Here is a 17,790-nt window from a genome sequence, read left to right on the forward strand (position 1 = left end):
TCACAGTGAGCAGAGATCACGCCACTGCCCTCCAGCCAGGGCGACAGAGCGATACTTGGTCCCAAAAAATAAAAAATAGGCCAGGCGCAGTGGCTGATGCCTGTAATCCCAGCACCTCGGCAGGCCAAGGCAGGCAGATTACTTGAGGTCAGGAGTTAGAGACCAGCCTGGCCAACGTGGTGAAACCCCGTCTCTACAAAAATGCAAAAAATTAGCCAGGTGTTGTGGCGTGCTCCTTAATCCCACCTGCTCAGGAGGCTGAGGCAGGAGAATCGCTTTTTCCTGGGAGACAGAAGTTGCAGTGAGCCAAGATGGCGCCACTGCACTCCAGCCTAGGCGACAGAGTGAGACTCCGTCTCAAAAAAATAATAATAAAATCAAATTAAATTAAAAATAAATAAAAAATAAAAGTATGGTCCCTCTTGCTCTGGGGAACCTTATGAATCTCACAAAAATCTTGGACCCTGTCACCCAAAAAAATACACGAGTTATGTTAATATGTAAAACTATTTACACACCTTCAGAAGGTTTACAGAGCCACTGAAGCCTGACATCCCAGGGGGTCTGTAGGCCCTAGGTTAAGAAGCCTGAATCAGTCAGGTAGAAAGGGTTTTCTGTAAAGACACTGAGTGATCCCTATGGTTCCTGCTAGCCCACAACGCTGTTTTGTCTGATAGCACATGAATCTTTCTGCACCCTGCCCGCCCCACCCCCCCCACCCACACTGTTTTTAAGCTGTAAGAATGTGTGACCAGGCGCGGTGGCTCACATCTGTAATCCCAGCACTTTGGGAGGCCGAAACTGGTGGATAAACCTGAGGTCAGGAGTTTGAGACCAGCCTGACCAACATGGTGAAACCCCGTCTCTACTAAAAATACAAAATTAGCCGAGCATGGTGGCACACGCCTGTAGTAGTCCCAGCTCCTTGGGAGGCTGAGGTAGGAGAATTGCTTGAACCCGGGAGGCGGAGGTTGCAGTGAGCCAAGATTGCACCATTGCACTCCAGCCTGAACAACAAGAGGAAAACTCTGTATCAAAAAAAAAAAAAAAAAAATAGAATGGGTGAGGTGTGAGAGGTCTGAAAAAGTGCAAGCAGCCAGAGGGAAGAGAGGCCAGGAAGAGGGAAACTGGGAGCTCTAACCTGATGGGATAAGCCTGGTCCTTAGGAAAGAGGGAAACAGCTGCTCAGACCGTCTAGTGCTGACTGTTCTCCCACCTTCATCCCCTTCCAGATGTGCTAGTGCTGCTGATGACAGATGTACTGGTGTTTCTCCAGGAAAAGGACCAGAAGTACATCTTTCCTACCCTGGTGAGACATTCATTCTTCACCTTTCTCAGCACAGACAAGTGTTTTAGGCTCTTCTTGCTTTCCTGCCCAAGCCCACGAGAGCTCTGGAGTCCCCCAGAGTCAAACAGCTATAATTGTTACTATTACCGTAATAATAAAAAATAAGAGCAGCTCACAGGTACTGTTACTGTGCACAGGCACTTTTACACCTGTGGGAAAAGATTATTTTCGTCCTCATTTTATAGATGATGAAAGTAAAGCTTCAAGTCAGTTAAATTGTCAAGGGTTGCACACATTTCTAAGTCCCTTCTGGCTGGCACCAGTGCCTGGCTCTTAACTGGTATTGTAAGATGACTCTTCAGTCCTTTCAGTCCTCATCCAGAAGGATTGAAGGCCTAAATATGCCAAGGGACAGGATTCCCAGGCTTAATCCTTCCTTTCCCCTGACTGGCAGGACAAGCCTTCAGTGGTATCGCTGCAGAATCTAATCGTACGAGACATTGCCAACCAGGAGAAAGGGATGTTTCTGATCAGCGCAGCCCCACCTGAGATGTACGAGGTGCACACAGCATCCCGGGATGACCGGAGCACCTGGATCCGGGTCATTCAGCAGAGCGTGCGCACGTGAGTGTCTGCCTGCCGCCTGCATGTGCTTATGACCTCAGGGTACCTGCAGCATTAGATCCCAACCATAGAACTCCCTGGGAACAGAATCCAGCATTCAGAGGTGGGGGAAGAGGTTGAGGGAGAGACAAAATGGCCCAAGACTGGAAAGGTCACCTATGTTCTTATGTCCTGTAAAGCCACATTTTATACATTGCCAATCTCAACTCCCTTTCAAATTCAGCATGAGCTGACAAGCAAGGGAATACTTTGAGCTGTCACATGGTGGCATACCTGCCAGCCAACAGTACAATTTCAGCTGCATTCACATCTTCATCTGTAGGCAGAGGGCTGTTATTTGGATTGTATTGTATTTTACATTTATTTTTCTAAAAATGAATGAAAAAGAGGATAATGAAAGCATCGATACTAGAGAGGAACAAGTCTCATAAACAAACTCAACACAATAGAAGCAAGAAGGAAATCAGTGTGTCAAAGCAGCAAATCTTTAGCTTCTATTGGACACACATTAGATTTGAGGCAGTCAACTATGTGTCTAATTGTGATGGGAAAAAACATCAAATAAAGCACAGGTAAGATGTTTAAAATGGATTCTGGAAGATTATGCCTAAAGAATGAAGTGTAATTCTAATTCAGATTTTTACAGGTTTTCTTTCTTTTTTTTTTTTAATTTTTTTTGAGACAGAGTCTCGCTCTCAGCTCACTGCAACCTCCACCTCCTGGATTCAAGCGATTCTCCTGCCTCAGCCTCCCAAATAGCTGGGACTACAGGTGCCCACCACGACCCCAGGCAAATTTTTTTTTTTTTTTTTTTTTTTTTGGAGACAGAGTCTCTCTCTGTTGCCGGGCTGCCTCAGCCTCTTGAGTAGCTGGGACTACAGGCTCACTGGACTCCAGCTTGGGCGAAAGTGCAAGACTCTCTCTCAAAAAAAAAATTATAATTGTGGAAATTAATAATATTAATTGTAATTGATTTGTTGAGCTTCTGTTACGTTCAAAGCACTTTAACATTTCATTTAATCCTAATGAAAAACCTATGAGGAAGATATTACCTTCATTTTTCAAATGAGGAAATAGAGAGGTTACCACCTGGTAAACAGTGGAGCCAGGATTTGCATCCTGTTTGCTTGATGCCAAAGCCTGTACTTGACCCTCTGCACTGTGCTGCCTTTCCAAGCGACCTTTGGAGAGATACATCTCAGTAAACGCAGATAATCAGTGCTAAGAAATGGGAGAAGGTCGGCCGGGCGGGGTGGCTCATGCCTGTAATCCCAGCACTTTGGGAGGCCGAGGATCACCTGAGGTCAGGAGTTTGAGACCAGCCTGGCCAACGTGACGAAACCCCATGTCTACTAAAAATACAAAAATTAGCCAGGCATGGTGGTGCGTGCCTGTAATCCCAGCTACTCAGGAGGCTGAGACAAGTGAATCACTTGAACCCAGGAGGAGGTTGTAGTAAGCTGAGATAGCGCCCTTGCACTCCAGCCTGGGTGACAGAGTAAGACTCCGTCTCAAAAAAAAAAGAAAGAAAAGGGAGAAGGTCAGGACTAAATTAAAGCTAGGGTGTGAGGCTGAGGAGTCTTATCACAAGATGGAAGCATAAGGCATGTTTGGGAAGGAGGGAAGGCTGATTCTGGTCTATAACCTAGCTTCTGTCTCTCAATGGCATGCGACCTGTTACCCCTCCAGATGCCCATCCAGGGAGGACTTCCCCCTGATTGAGACAGAGGATGAGGCTTACCTGCGGCGAATTAAGAGTAAGTCCACCCACAAGGAGCTCCTTAGTAATTTATAATACATTCACACAATGGAATATTATGCAACTGTTAAAAAGATGAGATGGCTCTATGAGGGCTGGTGTAGATCCACAACTGAAACATATTAAGTGAAAAAAGCAAGGTTTAAAACAATGTAAAGTGTATACTACCATGTGTGTAAAAATAATATGGAAGACCAAGGTTGGGTGAGTAACTTACTTTTTCACTGTAAGGCCTTATATTAGTTAGGGTATGATTTAACTGCTATACAAAAAGACCACAAAAATCTTCTTCCTTAAAAAAGGAAGTAGATTGGCCGGGCACAGTGGCTCACGCCTGTAATCCCAGCACTTTGGGAGGCCGAGGTGGGCGGATCACGAAGTCAGGAGATTGAGACCATCCTGGCTAACACAATGAAACCCCATCTCTACTAAAAAATACAAAAAAAAAATTAGCTGGGGGTGGTGGCGGGTGCCTGTAGTCCCAGCTACTCAGGAGGGTGAGGTAGGAGAATGGCATGAACCTGGGAGGCGGAGCTTTCAGTGAGCTGAGATCACGCCACTGCACTCCAGCCTGGGCAACAGAGCGAGACTCCATCTCAAAAAAAAAAAAAAAAAAAAAGAAGTAGATTGGCTGGATGCAGTGGCTCACGCCTTTAATCCCAGCAGGATTTGGGAGACAGGAGGATCTCTTGAGGTCAGGAGTTCGAGACCAGTCTGGGCAACAAAACATACATAGCAAGACCCTGTCTCTACAAAAAATTAAAAAAAAAAAAAAAATAGCTAGGCATGATGGTACACACCTGTAGTCCTGGCTACTCTGGAGGCTGAGGTGGGCAGATTGTTTGAGCCCAGGAGTTCAAGGCTGTAATACACTATAATTGCACCACTGCACTCCAGTCTGGGTAACAAAAAAAAAAAAAAACCCAACAAGGTAGAATATTATTGCTGTCAACATAAAAGTTCAAAGTGGGAAGTGCAGAGTAGTGGTGTAGCTCTGCCATCTTTAACATGAAGTTTTCATCTCTATGTCATGTCTGAAGTGGCTACTCCAGCTCCCACTGTCACACCTGTATCACACCTAGCAAGGAGGAGTAAAGGAACAGAGTTTATACCCTTTTTTTCTTTTTCTTTCTTTCTTTTTTTTTTTTTTTTTTTTGAGACAGGGTCTTGCTCTGTCGCCCAGGGTGGAGTGCAGTGGTGTGGCGTGATCTCGACTCACTGCAACCTCCATCTCCCAGGTTCAAGTGATTCTCCTGCCTCAGCCTCCCAAGGAGCTGGGATTACAGGCATCCACCACCACTCCTGGCTAATTTTTGTATTTTTAGCAGAGATAGGGTTTCACCATGTTGGCCAGGCTGGTCTCGAACTCCTGGCCTCAAGTGATCCACCCGCCATGCCCAGCCTATACCCATTTCTTTTAAGAGCAGATCTGGAAGATGCTCATATCCATTGGCCAGAATGTAGTCATGTAGCAATATAGTCACGTGCAAGTCAGGCTGGAAAACATAGTTGTTAACTGGGCAGCCATGTGTGCCCGGATGAAACTTCTATGCATTTTCTCATTAAAGGAAGATGGAAAGAATGAACACTGTTGGACAACCTGCAACCCCTTCCACAAATCTTTTTTTTTTTTTTTTTTTTTTGAGACAGAGTCTTGCTGTGTCGCCCAGGCTGGAGTGCAGTGGTGTGATCTCGGCCTCACTGCAACCTCTGCCTCCTGGGTTCAAGCGATTCTTGTGCCTCAGCCTCCTGAGTAGCTGGGACTACAGGCGCGTGCCACCACACCTGGCTAATTTTTGTATTTTAAGTAGAGACAGGGTTTTGCCATGTTAGCCAGGCTGGTCTTGAACTCCTGGCCTCAAGCGATCCACCTGCCTTGGCCTCCCAAAGTGCTGGGATTACAGGTGTGAGCCACTACACCTGACCAACAGAAAGCTTTTTCTTTTTTATAAATGCCAAAATAACAAAATTAAGTCTTGCCACACTGCCCCACCCTACCACTCTCCCCTAGGGCTGTCCTCTGCTGGCGCTCCTGCATACCCCCTACGTCCTCTCATGTGCTCACTTGTTCCTTATCTGCAGTGGAGTTGCAGCAGAAGGACCGGGCACTGGTGGAGCTGCTGCGAGAGAAGGTCGGGCTGTTTGCTGAGATGACCCATTTCCAGGCCGAAGAGGATGGTGGCAGTGGGATGGCCCTGCCCACCCTGCCCAGGGGCCTTTTCCGCTCTGAGTCCCTTGAGTCCCCTCGTGGCGAGCGGCTGCTGCAGGATGCCATCCGTGAGGGTGAGGGAGCTCCCAGGGAAGAGTCCAGGCTCAAGCACTCACCATCACAGAATGTGGACATGTGACTAGACATGGACAAACACAGACAAGTAGGATGCCAACCCTATAAACCATAAACGGCCCTGAGTGCCTCTTCTGGGCCAGTTCCTGGGAAAGGCAGGGGAGGAGGTGTGGTCCTTGCTGCTGCTCCATATCGTCCATGCTGCATGGACTCTGCTGCCTCGTAGGCATTTACTGCCCTTTACCTCATCAGTGGTTGTGTGAGTGAAATCCCACTGCCAGTACAGGGGGCATTCCCCCAGATGCCCAAGTGTCCCACATGTGGGGGTGAATGGCATTCCCCTCAGGGTCCTGTGTCATTCCTGTTCTCACCTCTTCCTCTTTCCCCACAGTGGAGGGTCTGAAAGACCTGCTGGTGGGGCCAGGAGTGGAACTGCTCTTGACACCCCGAGAGCCAGCCCTGCCCTTGGAACCAGACAGCGGTGGTAACACGAGTCCTGGGGTCACTGCCAGTGAGTACCAGGGCAGGGGACCAAGGTAGTAGGTGGGAGGGGCCAAAGTGAGTGGAGTGGTACCAGGGATCAAGTGGTATCAGGGCCCCAGGGAAGTGAGCTCAGCCATCCTTTTCTCCTTCTCAACAGATGGTGAGGCCAGAACCTTCAATGGCTCCATTGAACTCTGCAGAGCTGACTCAGACTCTAGCCAGAGGGTAGGTCCTCAAGAGGTTCTGGGACTTGGCAAGAGGGTGGGAGAGGGACAGCCAGCCTCTGGATCCTCAACACAAAGCTGTCAGGGGCAGGCACCCAGGATTTGTGTGCCTGCTGACTCCCCATTCTTGCCCATTTCTGCAGGATCGAAATGGAAATCAGCTGAGATCACCGCAAGAGGTGAGATGGGAATTGATGGTATAGGAGACTGAAGGGAGGATGTTCTTAGTCTGAGTAGTTAGAGCCCAGTTTGGAGTGGGGTGGGGAAAGCATCTACATTCAAGTATGTCTCCGGATCCTACTGTCCCCACACCCACCCTTGTTCAACTTTTGGGCAGTTCTCCCATCCTAAAGCTGGGGCCCTGTTCCCACCCTGTCTGTCCTCAGGAGGCGTTACAGCGATTGGTCAATCTCTATGGACTTCTACATGGCCTACAGGTCAGTAGGACAAGGGCTTGAATGGGGAGGGGGAGGAGCCAGGCTAGAGATGCCTGTTTAGGTGGGGCATGGTCATCCCAACAGGCCTTTCTAAATACCCTCCCAATCCAAGCTCTCCAGGAGCGATGACCTGGGCCTTGGAGGGTGAAGGCGAGGGGTAGAAGAGCACAGGGGTTCTGATAAACCCTTCTGCCTGCATTCTACTCCCAGGCAGCTGTGGCCCAGCAGGACACTCTGATGGAAGCCCGGTTCCCTGAGGGCCCTGAGCGGCGGGAGAAGCTGTGCCGAGCCAACTCTCGGGATGGGGAGGCTGGCAGGGCTGGGGCTGCCCCTGTGGCCCCTGAAAAGCAAGCCACGGAACTGGCATTACTGCAGCGGCAACATGCGCTGCTGCAGGAGGAGCTACGGCGCTGCCGGCGGCTAGGTGAAGAACGGGCAACCGAAGCTGGCAGCCTGGAGGCCCGGCTCCGGGAGAGTGAGCAGGCCCGGGCACTGCTGGAGCGCGAGGCCGAAGAGGCTCGAAGGCAGCTGGCCGCCCTGGGCCAGACCGAGCCACTCCCAGCTGAGGCCCCCTGGGCCCGCAGACCTGTGGATCCTCGGCGGCGCAGCCTCCCCGCAGGCGATGCCCTGTACTTGAGTTTCAACCCCCCACAGGTAAGGTGGCCTGCAGTGGTGAATGGACCTGGGGTGGACATAAGGGTCCATGGAGCCCGAAAGAAATTGGGCCATTGGGGATTTGAGCCCAAATGCAATCAGTCAACTGACTTGAAGGATATTGAGATACTGGTTGGAGAACTGAAAAGAAATGTAGATGGGTGCAGGGGTGGAGGAAATTAACTCGGGTCATGGTGCTGAAAGAGGCCAGTTGGTGGTGGATCTCCTGAAGGGGACTCATGGGTGAGCCCCAGCGGGGAGAGCTGCTGCCTTCAGCCAAGCAGAACCTCCAATCTTCACACTACTCAGTCCCTGACCTGCTGTTCTTCCTGCCCACTGTCCACAGCCCAGCCGAGGCACTGACCGCCTGGATCTACCTGTCACTACTCGCTCTGTCCATCGACACTTTGAGGACCGAGAGAGGCAGGAACTGGGGAGCCCCGAAGAGCGGCTGCAAGACAGCAGTGACCCTGACACTGGCAGCGAGGAGGAAGGTAGCAGCCGTCTGTCTCCGCCCCACAGTCCACGAGGTGAGACCCTGGCGGAGACATGGACCAGAGGTAGAGTGCAGCCTGGGTACAGGCCGTTGGGCTGTGGCTTCCAAATGGGCCCTAACTGACCTGTGAGGCTTTTAGTAACTCTAGGGAGGGACTTCCTGTTTTGTCTGATGATGAATGGGTGGTGGAAGTCTAGGAAGCAGGAGGGGCCTCTCTCCTCCAACTGGTTGGTGATTCCCAACCTTTAGAAGTAAAAACAGATTCTTTTTTAAAAAGGCATGGTGGCTCATGCCTGTAATCCTAACACTTTGGGAGGCCAAGGCAGGAGGATCGCTTGAGCTCAGAATTTTGAGGCCAGCCTGGGCAACATAGTGAGACCCACCTTCTCTACAAAAAAAAATTCATTTATTTATTTTTTTATTTTATTTAATTAATTTATTTCACTATTATTTTTTTGAGATGGAGTCTTGCACTGTTGCCTGGGCTGGAGTGCAGTGGCGTGATCTTGGCTCACTGCAACCTCTGCCTTCCAGGTTCAAGCGATTCTCCTGCCTCAGCCTCCCAAGTAGCTAGGATTACAGGTGCCCACCACCATGCCCAGCTAATTTTTGTATTTTTAGTAGAAATGGGGTTTCACTATGTTGGCCAGGTTGGTCTTGAACGGCTGACCACGCGATCCACCTGTCTCGGCCTCCCAGAGTGTTGGGATTACAGGCATGAGCCACCACGACCAGCTAAATTTTTTTTTTTTTTTTTTGAGATGGAATTCTCACTCTGTCGCCAGGCTGGAGTACAGTAGTGAGATCTCCGCTTACTGCAACCTCCGCCTCCCAGGTCCAAGTGATTCTCCTGCCTCAGACTCCCGAGTAGCTGGGACTACAGGCACATGCCTCCACGCCCAGCTAATTTTTGTATTTTTAGAAGAGATAGGGTTTCACCATGTTGCCCAGGCTGGTCTCAATCTCTTGACCTCATGATCCGCCTGCCTTGGCCTCCCAAAGTGCTGGGATTACAGATGTGAGCCACTGCACCCGGTCTATTTTATTTTATTTTATTTTATTTATTTATTTAAGATGGAGTCTCACTCTGTCACCCAGGCTGGAGTGCAGTGGCACAATCTCAGCTCACTGCAACCTCCACCTCCTGAGTTCAAGTGATTCTCCTGCCTCAGCCTCTCGAGTAGCTGGGATTTACAGGCATGCACTACCACACCTGGCTAATTTTTTTTGTATTTTTTAGTAGAGATGGGGTTTCACCACGTTGGCCAGGCTGGTCTCGAACTCCTGGCCTCAGGTGATTCACCCACGTTGGCCTCCCAAAGTGCTGGGATTACAGGTGTGAGCCACCATGCCTGGTCCCCCAAAATTTTTTTAATTAGCCGGGTGTGGTGGAGTGAGCCTGTAGTCCTAGCTACGGAGAGTGAGAGTGAGGTGAGAGGATCACTTGAGCCCAGCAGGTTGAGTTGACAGTACTCCGTGATTGCTCCAGCCTGGGCGACAGAAAGAGACCCGGAGACCCAGACACAGGATCTTGCTCTAAAATTTTTAGAGAGGGTCTTGTGCTGTTGCTGAGGCTGGACTCAAACTCCTGGGCTTAAGTGATCCTCCCAAGTAGCTGGGGCTACAGGTACATACCACTGTGCCTGGGAAGGTATAGTTTTTTGTTTTGTTTCGTTTTGTTTTTTTTGAGACAGTTTTGCTCTGTCACCCAGGCTGGAGTGTAGTGGCACAATCTCAGCTCACTGCAACTTCCACCTCCCAAGTTCAAGCAATTCTTGTTCCTCAGCCTCCCGAGTAGCCGGGATTACAGGCGCATGCCACCACATATAGCTAATTTTTGGCGTTTTTAGTAGAGATGGGGTTTCACCATGTTGGCCAGGCTGGTCTCCAACTCCTGGCCTTAAGTGATTCTCCCACCTTAGCCTCCCAAAGTGTTAGGATTATAAGCATGAGCCACGGGGCCAGTTTTTAAAGTAAAAAAAGTTTCAAAGAACTTCAGGTTTTTACAGTTGGTTCATGAAATAAAAAATTACCAAAAGCTTTAACCTTAAAGTATTTTGTATTTTCCTAATCAAATTGTATCTTTGGATACTGTAAAAGTGTATCCGGTACCTAGGTATGGATACCTTGCTTACTTTGTTGCCAAAGGTTTTCCTGTCACCCAAGAATTTACAGAACCCTGTCATCCCTTCACAGCCCCAGAGCCCCCTGAGCCTGCAGATGGGGAGGCATTAGTCTAGGGGTACAGTTCCTCATGGGAGTCTCTGCTAACTCACTGGCTTTGTCCTGTCCCCCTTCAGACTTTACCAGAATGCAGGACATCCCGGAGGAGACGGAGAGCCGCGACGGGGAGGCTGTAGCCTCCGAGAGCTAAGGGGGCCCCTCCCCCCTGCCCCGTGCCCCACTGAAGAACATTACTGAGGGGGCTAACCTTGGGGACTCCAATTTGCCAATGATGAGGGAACATTTGAAAGAACTGCAAATTGTCCTTGCCAGCTCTTGGGATCCTTGGATACCTGGGGCCATTTAAGAAGCTAGGGGAATTAGGCCACAACACCCCCTGGGACATCCGAAAGCTACACCACAGATGCCAGTGGTTCATGCCTTCTTCCCGCAACTTTAGGAAAATTTATTTATTTATTGTTTATTAGTTATGGGGGGGAGAGGGGAGATTTAAAGGACCAGGGACATGGGAACCAAGCCATAGGGATCAGAGGGCCTTGTCCTTGAACACTACTGGGGTATATTCAGGCTCATCCACGCAGCTGCTGGGTTCTTGCCCTAACGGCCCTCCCCTGCAACATCCGTCTTGGAGGAGAGGCTGCAGCCACAGCACCCTACTGCCCTTTAAATAAAGGAGGGCTGTGGACAGGGCCATGTCCCTTTCTCCTCTCCCCTCAACCTCTTACTGCTGTTCTCCCTTTCTCCGTCCTTCATGGAAGCCCTGGGAGATAACCTGGCTTCCTGCAGTTGATGGAATAAAGGTTGGGGTGGCCATAATGGTTTGTTGGGGGTGAGGGAAAAAACCCACAGGGACCAGAATGTTTTGTTGTTCTTTTGTTTTCTTTTTTGTACCAAAGTCAACTGCACGTGTTTTATATTTTTAAGAGATCGTAGGCAATTAGAGATCGAAGCCTCCTATCTCCACATTTCTGAAGAAGTTGAGGGGTGGGGGAGAGAATGACTTCTGCCTTCATCTGCAGTAACGGGGGGACCTATACTGACCTCTTCCCCAACCATTTAGAAACAAGTTCTAGGGTGGGTTGGAAAATCTCCAAGAGCCCTGACCTCATCTTCCACCTCAGCAACCATGACCTGAAACCTCAGCGTGAATTTGGGGGATTTTTCAGTGGAACCCCTGCCCCCAAATGTCGACCAGCCCCCAAATGTCGAAGAATTTTCTTCTTGCCAATTTTCTTGTTTAAAAAAAAAATTCAGGGAAAATTAAAAACCTGGAACTCCATAAGGTACTGTCTTCCATAATGTCTGCCAATTCTGAGGAGGATGGTAGTAGAGAGCCAGGCAGTGACCTAAGTTCCTCTGAAAGGGGCCTTTTCCTCTCACCGCAAGGACAGCCTCTGCCTCACTGAAGAGAGGGGGCACTAACAAAAGTAACCACTGCAAATCTTTTTTTTCTTTTTTTAATTCACAAATACAAGGATAAAAACAAAGGGGCACACAGGTTCCAATGTTGGGAATTCCGGTATCAGGAAAAGTGTGTTCATCGTATTTGTATGCCATACTCAGCAATCACCTCCACCTATTGCCCCCATCCCCAGTGTCATTCATTGTCAGATCCATCCCCCACTAGGCCCTTGTTGATCTCCATGATGTCGGGCCCTGGGGTTACCCGTCACAGGAGCTGCTCATTTACTGTCCCTCTTTGAGAGGCAGTGAGAGATGAGCTGGTTTCAGTTCTTGGTTTTAGTTGGTTTTACTTCCTGTTCCCAGTTGGTACTTACTTTGGGGCTGTGGGGGAGGGGAGGAGGTGAGAGTCTAGGGTTGTATAAATGCTGGTATGAATTCACATCCCTGTTGGAGCCTGTGGGGTCAGATCAGAAGGGGGCTCAGGCCCTCAGCTAGAAAGAGGAATTGAAGTCACGTGGGGAGCAGGCTGGGGGAGCAGCCAGCACCCTCCCCTTCTGTAACTCATCCACCAGCATCAAGCCTTTACAAGGTGCTTTCTCAGCCATTACGGGGATCCTGAGAATGGGGAATTGTTCTCATTTTATGGGCCGGGAAACCTAGGTGCACGAAGCTTGCCAGGCCAGGAGGGGGCCGGCCTTCTTAGTTCCAGTCCACCACTTTTCTCTCTTGGCTACTCTGCCTAAAAATACCAGGGCTGGCTGGGTGCAGTGGCTCACGCCTGTAATCCCAGCACTTTGGGAAGCTGAGTTGGGTGGATCACTTGAGGCCAGGAGTTCGAGACCAGCCTGGCCAACATGGTGAAACCCCATCTTTACTAAAAATACAAAAATTAGCCGGGCGTGATGGCGGGCACCTGTATTCCCAGCTACCTGGGAGGCTGAGGTGGGAGAATTGCTTGAACCCGGGAGGCAGAGGTTGCAGTGAGCCGAGATTGTGCCACTGCACTCCAGCACTCCAGCCTGGGCGACAGAGCAAGACCCTGCCTGGAGAAAAGAAAAAAAAAAACCACCAGGGCTTCACATTTCACACGCAGGGACACAGGGCTCAGCAGCTGTCTTCCAGGTCAGCTGGAAGTAGCTCCGACCCAGAGCTGTGAGGGTGGCATCTTTAGGTGGGGAAGGAAGGTAGGTGGGGGTAGGGTGAGGATATTAGACAGCATGCAGAGACCACCAAGAAAGGGGAATGCAGGCTCTCCCAGAATGCCCCACAGATCCAATGAGAGATGCTGGTCAGCAGAGAACATGGAAACCTGGAGACACAGCCCAGAGTGGGTGTGAAGTCCCCCGCTGCTTTCTTTGAAGCAGTGCTGTCCCTTCTGCCACCCCGTACCAACCCCCTCCACACACACACACACACACACACACACACACACACACACACACACACATCTTCAGCCCCAGAACATGGGGCACAAGCATTTGTCTGATGTGTCTACTCCTGAGAGCTAGGCCTCTTCCTCACATCTTTGACCGTTGTGTCCCCTGTCCCCTCCCTAACCCACTTTTGGGAACCCACAGCCTTAACCTCTGTCCCTCCTGCTGAAGTTTCAAAGCCATTTGGCTTGGTGTTCCAGGGAGCCAGGGCCCAGGTTCTCACCAAAACATTGCCTTCCCTCCGTTCCAAGGGGAGCTCCAGGCCGCCTGCTCTGCCCAGCCCTCCCTTCTCCATCCTCCACTGCACCCTCCTCGTTCCACTCCCCCACAAGAGTAGGTCTTTGTGCATGTAATTCATCTCTAACTTGGACCTGTGTACACTTTGTCAATATTTACCTCTGGGGCCCATAAAGCAGAGATGCCCCCAGAGGAGCCAATATCCGGAGCCCAGCAAAGCCATCAGAGGGAGCTGCTGGGGTGGGAAGATGGGTGCTTAGGTGGGGAGGGATTTTCCATTGCCTGCATGGGCTAGGAATAGACCTGGAGTTTTGGAACTAGTTTAAACATCATCAAAAAGAGGAAATTAAACAAGAGGCTAATTAAGTTCCTTTCACATTGCTTAATCTGTTGTGAATTGGGTGCCTCTTTGGAGCCTCCTCTGCCCAGCAATTAAAGGAACTGGGACAGGGGGCACCTGGAGGCACTGTGGCCTCCCCCTTCACAGGGCACTCTGCACTTAATAAGGCGGCACTGCTCCCAGCTGCTGCCTCAGGAGCCTGAGCAGCCTGTGTCCTCATAGGTTACAAGTCATGCCAGAGAGCTTGGGGCGGGGCGGGCCGGGGGGGGTTGGGGGGCAGTGGAAGTGGGAGCTCTACCTCATCTTCCCTCTGCCTCCCTCCTTTCTAGGGGCTGCCTCCCAGAGAATCCTTCTGATGGCTAACCTTTATCATTGATGCATCTCAATACAGGAACCAAAGAGGAGCCCCTGTCCTGGAGAACACATCTTCAAGAGGGGCTTAGGGGCCAACCTCTGAGTTCTTTATGTGAGACTTTCATTATACCCCACTTCAGAGCATATACAACCATTCCAGCTGAGACATGGTTCCCCATCCCCATCTCCCAGCTGCACGCTTATTTCCTCCCATCTCTCTGTCTCCATTTTACACAGGGTATAAGAATAATAGCTCGACCGGGTGCGGTGGCTCACGCCTGTAATTCCAGCACTTTGGGAGGCCGAGGTGGGCAGATCACTAGAGGTCAGGAGTTTGAGACCAGCCTGGCCAATATGGTGAAACTCTGTCTCTATTAAAAATTACAAAAAATTGGCCAGGCGTGGTAGCGGGAGCCTGTAGTCCCAGCTACTCGGGAGGCTGAGGCAGGAGAATCGCTTGAACCCGGGAAGCAGAGGTTGCAGTGAGCTGAGATCACACCACTGCACTCCAGCCTGGGCGACAGAACGAGACTCTGTCTCGAAAAAACAAACAAACAAACAAACAAAAAAGAATAATAGCTAACAGTATATTTAACTGTTAAATCTTTAGTAGCCCATTTTACAGTTGAGAACAGTGAGGTACAAAGAGGTAAAGTAATTTGCTGGAGGTAAAGCTGTGAATCCAGGTGCTCTGACACTCAAATTGATACTCTGGGCTTTGCATTTGGGGCAGGGAGGACTAGCACCACTTTCTGAGGTCTCTGCTTTTCTGGCTCTACCTGCAGCCTGTTCTCCCAGCCCCCTCCCCTCTTTAATCGCTCACCTCCCTTCACCCCACCCATGTCTTTGACTTGTCATTATCTTCACTTCTTTCAAATCCTGATTTAAAGGGAGACACACAGGCACTCCCATCAGCACCAGGGTTTTACACCCAGGGCCTGGCAGGTGCTGGAAATTCCAGCAATACCCCACACCTGGCATCTCTTCAGGGGAACTACAGCTTTTGCAGCTGAGGCCTCTGCAGGCAGCAAGTTTCAGTGGTCACCACTGAGATGGTAAGGTGAGGACAGGGGAAGCCGGCATTTTTGGCCTTGATACCGGAGAAAGACAAGGGATACCCTGTTTTGAGGTGGGGGGTGGGTACAGAGAGAGATGGGCACTGACCTCTGATTCATTAGCCTAGAACCCTTAGGGAAGTTTTCCTAGGTATTCTTGCAGAAGGCAGAAATGGAGCAACGAATCCTTTTGTTCCATACTGAACTGGAGGTGGAACTGGGATAAAAGGTCAAGACAATTTGTGGATAATCCAGAGGTTTATTCTCAGATCCTCTTCTTTCCCATCTCCAAATAAAGACTTAAGCTTTGTCACATCCAGCTCTGATCTGAGCCCCCGCCTCCCCCATTCACCACACCCAGAGTTGGGGATCAAAGATCAGACTTTTCCCTGAGGGCACTGCAGCCTGGCAGAGAGGGCAGCTTCTCCCCAGGACTCGAGGATCCTACACTTGGTGGATCTCAGAAAGAGGAGCGTGTTCAGCTTGCGCCCTTCACCCGGGTGTCCCTCTGTCCAGGTTGGTGAGCAGGGTAGAAGGGCGGCTCTCCCGGGGGTTGCTTGCGACCCACCGCCTGCCTACCTGCTTTAGGGCCACCTGTTGCACCCAGCCTCCGCCCTGGGGCCACAGCCTCGACCGCAGATCCCTGAAGGTGTCTGCCAGAGCCTGCCGGGGCTCCCGCCTCAGGAGACAGTACAGCACAGGGTTGAGGCAGCTATTGCTGTGTGCCAAGCAAGTAGTGACAGGGAAGACATACGTCTGGATAGTATAGAAAGTACTGTTCCAGGGCACCAGGTCAAACTTCACCAGGACACCCCAGAGAGTGACCACATGGTTGGGAAACCAGCAGAGGAAGAAGGAAGCCACCAGGATGCGGACAGAGCGGGCCACGACCCTGCTGTCCTGCCGCCGCCATTGCCGCCGCTGCAGGAAGGCCAGCAGCAGCAGGTAGCTGGTGGTGATGACGCCCAAGGGCACCATGAAAGCCAGCACCACCCTCTGCAGCTGGTAGGCCCCCAGCCAGTACCTGCTGGGGAAACGCAGCAGGCAAAGGCGCACACCACACACCTCACCCTCCACCCCGAAGACAGCTGTGGGCACCGTCACCAGGGCAGCCGCCACCCACACTGCCAGGGTGGCTATTCGGGCCCAGAAGAGTGAGAGGTGGGTGCCTGGCCCCGCAGCCATGGCCACCACCCAGTAGCGAGCAACGCTCAGCGCTGTGATGAGGAAGATGCTGGCATAGACGTTGAGGACAGTGGCCGTCAGAACCATCTTGCAGAGGGCACCTCCGAAGGGCCAGTGAAAGTCCAGTGCCGACTCGGCTGCCCAAAAGGGGAGAGTGAGTGCCAGTCCCAGGTCCGCCAGAGCCAGGTTGAAGACGAAGGTGTCTGAAGGTGGGCCAGGGGCTCTCCGGGCACAGTTACTCAGTACCCACAGCACCGCCAAATTTCCCAGCAAGCCAATGGCCCCCACAAGCCCATAGGCCAGGGCAACCATGAGCCTCAGGGCTAGGAATTTGACAGGCATCGGAGCATCATCAGCACTCAGCACACTGCCTCCGGAGGCATTGGCCCAGAAGAATGTGGGTGGAGAGGCAGAAGTATTGAGTGTGGGCATCGCAGGGCATCAGAGATTGGTCGTGCTGAGAAGAGAGGTCTGCAAGTGTCTGCCAGACTGGCAGAGGCCACTGAAGGCTCTAGGAAGGAGGCTGTAGAATTAAGTGCTTCTCTGGGGCCTCTGGTGAGCCCTGGCCCACGCCCACACCTCAGAGGGAGGGGTGTGGAAAGGACAACCCACCACCTTCCTGTTGGTCAAGATTGGTGGTAGGTGGGGCAGGGCGAGGCACAGCCTGAATGCCAGGGTATATGTGCATGTGCCCGCCTGTAAGAGGGGCTCTAAATGGCAGAGAGGGAGGGGAGAAGGGAGAGTTACCCCGCTATGGAGGGCAGCCCCAAGCCTCCACCCCAGGGAGAGAGCTGGAGGTTCCCTGTCCCAGAGATGACAGGAACCAAACTAGAGCTGCCTCTGTTCCTAACAGTGCAGAGGCCTCCCTCCTCTGCAGAAAGTGTTCCCTTGGGGCCCAAAGGAAGGGGCCTGGGAGGTGGCATAGAGGCAGGGAATCAGCATGGGTGTCCAAGAGAGGAAAGAGCGGAGGCTGCAGAGTCCCAGACCTGCTGCTCACTAGCCATGTGACTGGGAGAGTTACTTTACTCCCCTAAGCCTGTTTTCTTGCTTAAAATTTTCAGGTAAGTCTGCTTCACAGGAGTGGCATGATGCAATGAGAGAATACATGTGAAATAGCAATTTGTATGAATATTATTTCAAAGGAGAAGTTTGGGGTGTTTGTGGCAGAAGGGTACTGAGAGGCTATTACCATGCCCAGGGAACAGTGCCAACTAAAACAGGTTGGAATTCATCTCAGCAGCAGTGACCTTGAGGCTAAGAGCAGAGAGGGAAAAGAGAGAGGAAGTCACAGCTTCCTGTTTCCTCCCCACTGGGAACACTGGGCCTATGAGGGCCTGTGTGGACCTGGG

The 17,790-nt window shown here is 51.1% G+C and overlaps 2 protein-coding genes across 22 annotated transcripts in view; one reads left to right on the top strand and one right to left on the bottom strand.

Annotated features, from left to right (window-relative positions):
• Positions 1–11,715, top strand: part of ARHGEF2 (Rho/Rac guanine nucleotide exchange factor 2) — a 62,137-nt gene extending 50,422 nt beyond the window's left edge. For 15 of the 21 annotated variants that reach the window (XM_063694169.1, XM_055361751.2, XM_031010803.3 and 12 more), the window contains 11 exons: positions 1,233–1,309; positions 1,743–1,912; positions 3,602–3,669; positions 5,754–5,954; positions 6,347–6,466; positions 6,596–6,663; positions 6,806–6,841; positions 7,049–7,099; positions 7,310–7,753; positions 8,100–8,313; positions 10,550–11,715. In XM_063694169.1, coding sequence (XP_063550239.1) covers positions 1,233–1,309; positions 1,743–1,912; positions 3,602–3,669; positions 5,754–5,954; positions 6,347–6,466; positions 6,596–6,663; positions 6,806–6,841; positions 7,049–7,099; positions 7,310–7,753; positions 8,100–8,313; positions 10,550–10,623 — 1,523 coding nt within the window. In that variant the 3' untranslated portion in view covers positions 10,624–11,715. The remainder of the gene's footprint in view (positions 1–1,232; positions 1,310–1,742; positions 1,913–3,601; positions 3,670–5,753; positions 5,955–6,346; positions 6,467–6,595; positions 6,664–6,805; positions 6,842–7,048; positions 7,100–7,309; positions 7,754–8,099; positions 8,314–10,549) is intronic. The other 6 variants (XM_031010807.3, XM_031010813.3, XM_063694181.1 and 3 more) reach the window with 1 other exon arrangement.
• Positions 11,350–16,873, bottom strand: RXFP4 (relaxin family peptide/INSL5 receptor 4). Its single transcript, XM_004026936.4, has one exon. The coding sequence runs from the start codon at positions 16,871–16,873 to the stop codon at positions 15,749–15,751; it is 1,125 nt and encodes a 374-aa protein (XP_004026985.1). The 3' UTR covers positions 11,350–15,748.
• Positions 16,874–17,790: the final 917 nt, after the last annotated feature.

This window comes from Gorilla gorilla, chromosome 1 (genome assembly GCF_029281585.2).
Source record: "Gorilla gorilla gorilla isolate KB3781 chromosome 1, NHGRI_mGorGor1-v2.1_pri, whole genome shotgun sequence".
Taxonomy (NCBI): domain Eukaryota; kingdom Metazoa; phylum Chordata; class Mammalia; order Primates; family Hominidae; genus Gorilla; species Gorilla gorilla.